Source organism: Megalobrama amblycephala, linkage group LG17, assembly GCF_018812025.1.
Source record: "Megalobrama amblycephala isolate DHTTF-2021 linkage group LG17, ASM1881202v1, whole genome shotgun sequence".
NCBI lineage: Eukaryota > Metazoa > Chordata > Actinopteri > Cypriniformes > Xenocyprididae > Megalobrama > Megalobrama amblycephala.
Window position 1 is genome coordinate 8,453,840 of NC_063060.1, and position 5,968 is coordinate 8,459,807.

General features: G+C 35.5%; 1 protein-coding gene across 1 annotated transcript; it reads right to left on the reverse strand.

The window, feature by feature from the left end:
- Positions 1 to 993: 993 nt before the first annotated feature.
- dnaaf6 (dynein axonemal assembly factor 6) lies at positions 994 to 5,565 on the reverse strand. Its single transcript, XM_048163642.1, has 6 exons — positions 5,343 to 5,565; positions 5,173 to 5,251; positions 3,944 to 4,049; positions 3,763 to 3,859; positions 1,542 to 1,627; positions 994 to 1,456 (listed from the first exon to the last, which is right to left on the reverse strand). The coding sequence occupies exons 1-6, from the start codon at positions 5,427 to 5,429 to the stop codon at positions 1,327 to 1,329; spliced, it is 585 nt and encodes a 194-aa protein (XP_048019599.1). The 5' UTR covers positions 5,430 to 5,565; the 3' UTR covers positions 994 to 1,326.
- Positions 5,566 to 5,968: the final 403 nt, after the last annotated feature.

A 5,968-nucleotide genomic window follows, 5' to 3' on the forward strand; every position in this document is an offset into this window, starting at 1 on the left:
TTGATATATTACTAACAATATTAAAGTTATACTTAAAGGTGCAGTAGGTGATCAGGGAAATGCTAACGTTAGCCTACTAGCATTGAAAGCATATGATCCCACCCTCCCTTCAAATTGCCGTCCAAAGCCACGCCTCCTCCAAAACACATGAACTCATTATTATTGTTCATTATTATGGTACATCAGAATGCAGACTCATTATTTGCTGGCTCCTGTGTCACCATCACATGCATGCATCGTGCTGCTCACGTGATCAGCATTGGCCAATTCTGAGCTGGCGTTTTGACGAAGAACATGGAAGCCTGCACTGTCTATACAATGTAAACAGCATAGGAGACTGACAGGGCAGAGACAAAATTGTTGATTAAAGTCATTATTTTTGTTTTGTTTTTGCACACAAATGTATTCTCGTCGCTTCATAACATTAAGGTTGAACCACTGTAGATACGTTGACTATTTTAATGATGTCTTTACTACTTTTCTGGACCTTGAATGTGGTAATTATGTTACTTTCTATGCAACATAACTGTTTTTTATAAAAAAAAACTCTCGGATTTCATCAAAAATATATATTAATTTGTGTTTCGAAGATGAACATAGGTTTTACGGTTTTGGAACAACTTCATATGACTACAATTTTGTAATTTCTATATGTCCTCAATGTCCTTATACCAGCAAGCCAATACAATTGTATAATTTATACAGTGTGCTTAAAAATACTATTGTAAACACAAACCCCCGGTTTCACAGACAAGGCTTAAGCTAGTCCTAGACTAAAATGCATGTTTGAACTGCTTTAACTGAAAGCAACTTGTACTGACATATCTTAAAATATGTCAGTGCCATTGTTTTGTCTCAAGATGCACACCAGTAATGTTTTTTTCTAGGGTATGTTCATAAAAGCTACTTAAATATCCTAATTGAAATAAGGCTTAATCCTGGCTTAGCCTAAGCCCTGTCTGTGAAACCAGGCCAAAGAGAAGTAAACATGAATTAAAAGGATTCACCATTTTATAATGCTGAAAATTACAAGAGGAATACATTTTATAATACAGAATAACAGGACAGCAACATAAGAAGGGAATTCTTACACATGCAGGCACCTGTTCCTTTCCACTTTATCTAAGCTGCTGATTTGGAAACATTTGAACCAAATGTTTATTTCCTGGTTTTAGAGCTAAAAAACTTGATATGTGTATTAATTCATTGATCATGTTTCCAGGTTGGATCCAAGACTGTCAATGAAAGGCTGTAGAACTTGATGTTGTCAACACTGCATATTCTGAAGTGTCTATTCCCATGGTCAATTCGCTCTCTCTGTCTCTCTCAGGTCAGGTTGATGCAGTCCATTGGTCTGTTCATGGGCAGTGTGATCTCCAGTTCTTCTCTCTCCATGATGAATCTGGCATTCCCCTCATGTTTGTGGACTGGGTGAGGCAGGTGAAGGCCCAATTTACTGAAACAAAGAATATGCACAGATATATTTACATAACTAGTGAATACTGGAAAAAGTAAAATATTTTAACTAATAGTTTACTCACTACTTTGGAGTTCTGAGGTCAAGAAACGTCTCCCTCACATCCAGCACCAAATCAGATGCTCTTGTATCTGGCAGTTTAACTCTTACCTTGCATGAGAGAGAGTTTTTGTAAGATTACATTGATAATAGAATTTTTAAAATGAAGAAACAGCTCAGTCATTTGAGGACAGTAAAATGCTTTTACTCCAATCAGCCTTTGCTATCTGCTTTTAATGCACCATCAAAGCCAGCTCTATCAGGGAGGAGAAAGGATGTTTCAAAGCCTAGTCTTTTTTATTTCTGGTAAATCTCATTAGAGAATCTTAAGCTTTAGATCGTTGAAACTTTAAATTAGTTTAAAAAGTGTGGAATTTATAGTTTGGAAATCCACAATGCTTAGAGTTGAGATTAGTGATGTAAAGTATTTGAGTGAATGTAATAAGTTACTGTACTTGAGAAACTTTTTGGCTACTTTATAGTTTTACTGAGTATCAAAGATTTTTGCAACTTTTACTCTTTACTTGACTACATTTTTGAATAAGTATAAATACTCTTTACTCCAATACATTAAACATTCATGACCTCAAGGCAAGATTACTGTAATGCTTTACTGGGTGGTTGCCCTGCACACCTAATAAACAAACTCCAGCTGGTCCAAAATGCAGCTAGAGTTCTTACAAGAACCAGGAAGTATGACATATTAGCACAGTTCTGTCAACACTGCATTGGCTCCCTATTAAACATCGTATAGATTTTAAAATCTTGCTAATTACTTACAAAGCACTAAATGGTTTAGCTCCCCAGTACTTGTGCAAGCTCTTAACACATTATAGTCCTTCACGTCTATTGCGATCTCAAAATTCAGGCCAGTTGATAATACGTAGAATATAGAAATCAACTGCAGGCGGAAGATCCTTTTTCTTTTTAGCACCTAAACTTTGGAACAATCTTCCTAGCATTATTCGGGAAGCAGACACACTCTGTCAGTTTAAATATAGAATAAAAACACATCTCTTTTACCTGGCATACACATAACACATTATCTACTTCTTTAATTCAAATCATGTAAATTGTTAGGCTGCATAAATTAGGTCAGCCAGAACCGGGAACACTTCCCATAACACCTGATGTACTCGCTACATCATAAGAAGAATGGCGTCTACACTAATATTAGTCTCTCTCTGTTTATTCTGAGGTTTACCATAGTTTGCCAGATCCAGGCTGTATCTAGATGAGATCTGCACCTAGACACAACGACAACGCAGCCCTGAAGTGTCAACTAAACTATCCCCTGTGAAGGCCTCCTTCCCTTTCCTTTCCCTATGTATGGATGAAGCATTGTCGTGGTGATTCCGGTTCGCATGGATCCGCGGAAATGACTAGGTGTTCTGTATTGTGCAGGCCAGACAAGTAATTTGGCATTGTCACTTTGTGAGGGGGACTAGGCGTCTGCACACATACGCATTCAAGCACGTATACCTATAGACTAAACGCATAAATGAACTGGAGGAACGCATTGGAAGTCTTCTGTTTTCGGTTAAAAAGATGTCATTTAAGTGGCCCCCAAGTTAAATTTTACAACAGAAGTGATTCATCAAAAACTTACTTTAGCTCGATAATAACTTTTTTCTAGAGCTGCTGTAATGCCAAAATAATCTCTGTCCATTAATTTTCCTATTATCACTGTGAAGCTGCTTTGAAATAATCTGTATTGTAAAAAGCACAATACAAATGAAGATGACTATGCTAATAACTGTGCATTAAAGTGCACAGTAACTCTTCAGAAAGTTCCATGCAACTCTTAAAGGGATAGCTCACCCCAAAATGAAAATTCTGTCATCTTTTACTCACACTCAAGTTGTTCCAAACCTGTATGAGTTTCTTTCTTCTGCTGAACATAAAAGAAGATATTTTGAAGAATGTTGGTTGTCGGTAGCCATTGACTTCCATAGTATTTTTGTTTTCCTACTCTGGAAGTCATTGGCTACCGTCAACTCTTTGGTTACCAACATTTTTCAAAATATCTTCTTTTGTGTTCAACAGAAGAAAGAAACTCATACAGGTTTGGAACAACTTGAGGGTGAGTGAACAACAAAATGTTCATTTTGGGGTGAACTATCCCTTTAAGAACCCTGACACGTAATTTCGCTAACACTTAAATTGTATTTAAAGACCTCAGTAAGGATGCTGTCAAGTGTTTTGTATTAATGTTCAAGATTTAATGAGTGAGGAATGAGCAGTACCAGCATGCTGTCACAACACATGGATGAAGGGTCCTTTCCACTCAAGCCAAGAAACAAATCTTCAGTCCCAACAGACTGTTTCAGCACAATCTCGTACCTAAACATACAAACACACATGCACCGTGAGAGACCAGCTCACTTACAGCTTAAGTGATTTTGACATGCAGGTATTTTCTCTTACTCTGGCTGTGGCCGTGGATCGGCGAGGTCATCAAAATGCGCCCCCTCAGTCACTTCATCCTCATCCCAGATGCCTTTGCTGTTCTTCTTCACATAGGCAGTGCTACCTAGAAAGAAGAGAGATATAGAACGATTTAGAAGGATGTTTTTATGTTCTCAGAACCCATAAGAAGCAGCTTGATAATAGCGAAACGTGACATGTTGAATAATTTCAAAGTAGTTAGTCAATTGTATTTTTTATTTAAAAATACAAAATATATTTTATATATATATACACTACTGTTCAAAAGTTTGGGGTCAGTAAGATTTTTTAATGTTTTAAAAGAAGTATCTTCTGCTCACCAAGCCTGCATTTATTTGATTAAAAATACAAACAAAAACGGTAATATTGTGAAATATTATTCCAATTTAAAACAGCTGTTTTCTATGTCAATATACAGTAAAGTGTAATTTATTCCTGTGATCAAAGCTGAATTTTCAGCATCATTACTTCAGTCTTCAGTGTCACATGATCCTTCAGAAATCATTCTAATATGATGATTTGATGCTCAAGAAACATTTATTATTATTATCAATGTTGAAAACAGTTGTGTACAAATTTTTTTCAAAATTCTTCGATGAATAGAAAGTTCAAAAGAACAGCATTTATTTAAAATAGAATATTTTCTAACATTATAATTGTCTTTACTGTAACTTTTGATCCTTGATGAATAAAAGTATTGATTAATTTTATTTCTATCCCCCAAAAATAAAAATAAAATTCTTACTGACCCCATACTTTTGAACGGTAGTGTTTAATGTTACAAAAGATTTAGATTTCAGACAAATGCTGTTCTTTTGAACTTTCTATTCATCATAGCATCATGAAATAAAAATGTAAATAACTGTTTTCAACATTGATAATAATCATAAATGTTTCTTGAGCACCAGATCATCATATTAGATTGATTTCTGAAGGATCATGTGACACTGAAGACTGAAGTAATGATGCTGAAAATTCAGCTTTGATCACAGGAATAAATTACAATTTACTGTATATTGACATAGAAAACAGCTGTTTTAAATTGGAATAATATTTCACAATAATACTGTTTTTGTTTGTATTTTTAATCAAATAAATGCAGGCTTGGTGAGCAGAAGTTACTTCTTTTAAAACATAAAAAAAAAACTTACTGACCCCAAACTTTTGAACGGTAGTGTATATATATAATGCTATATAAAAAGATATACCTTCGTTGTGTTTTTTCCCCGAAGGAGCAGCAGGAGAGCCGATATGTCCCGGGCCCATCTTAGCTACGGGCTTCACTTTCTGAAAAACAGGATAATTGTTCAGAGATTTATCCTTAATGCAAAAGTTAGAAAGCCGACAGTGTAAAACGGCTTTTGTAAGAAGCTTAGACCTGGAGATCTTCTTCCTCATCTTCATCGTTTGGGGAGAGCAGGGCGGACAGCGCCTGGAGATCATGCACGGACGCAAGAACCTCCATCTGTATTATTCGCTAAATTTGGACGAGAAGGTGAAGTATTTTTAGAGTTTTATATATACTTTCTTTGGAAGGCGTCGCTGTTCTTCTCTTCCGGGTGCCTATAGTTTAGCGTTTCCATGGAGACTGCACGCGGATTGAAGTAGCAACTGTTGCTAGGCGTCTTGGTGTTTATTTAATGTAACGTTAAATAGTATGGAATAAAACTAACAAAACCTCCATCCGTGTAAATCATTTATTATCAATAGGCCTAGTTAATTTACAGTTGGCAACTGCGTCTTAACTGATATCGTTTGTTTTTGAAACACCTTTTAAAGTAGGTTATAATATAGGCTACAAGTAAAATAAGTTAATTTAATAACTAAGCGAATTATTGTAGCAATAAATACAATTTTGTAACGAGTTTTATTGACCAACTTTAACCTTTAAACTATCAAACCGAGCTTTACTGCATATAGGCTATTGTTGTATTGTTCCGAAGTATTTAACGTTATGGTTTTATGTAAGCGTAATTTGTAATTAAGAAACTTGCAATGTTTTCT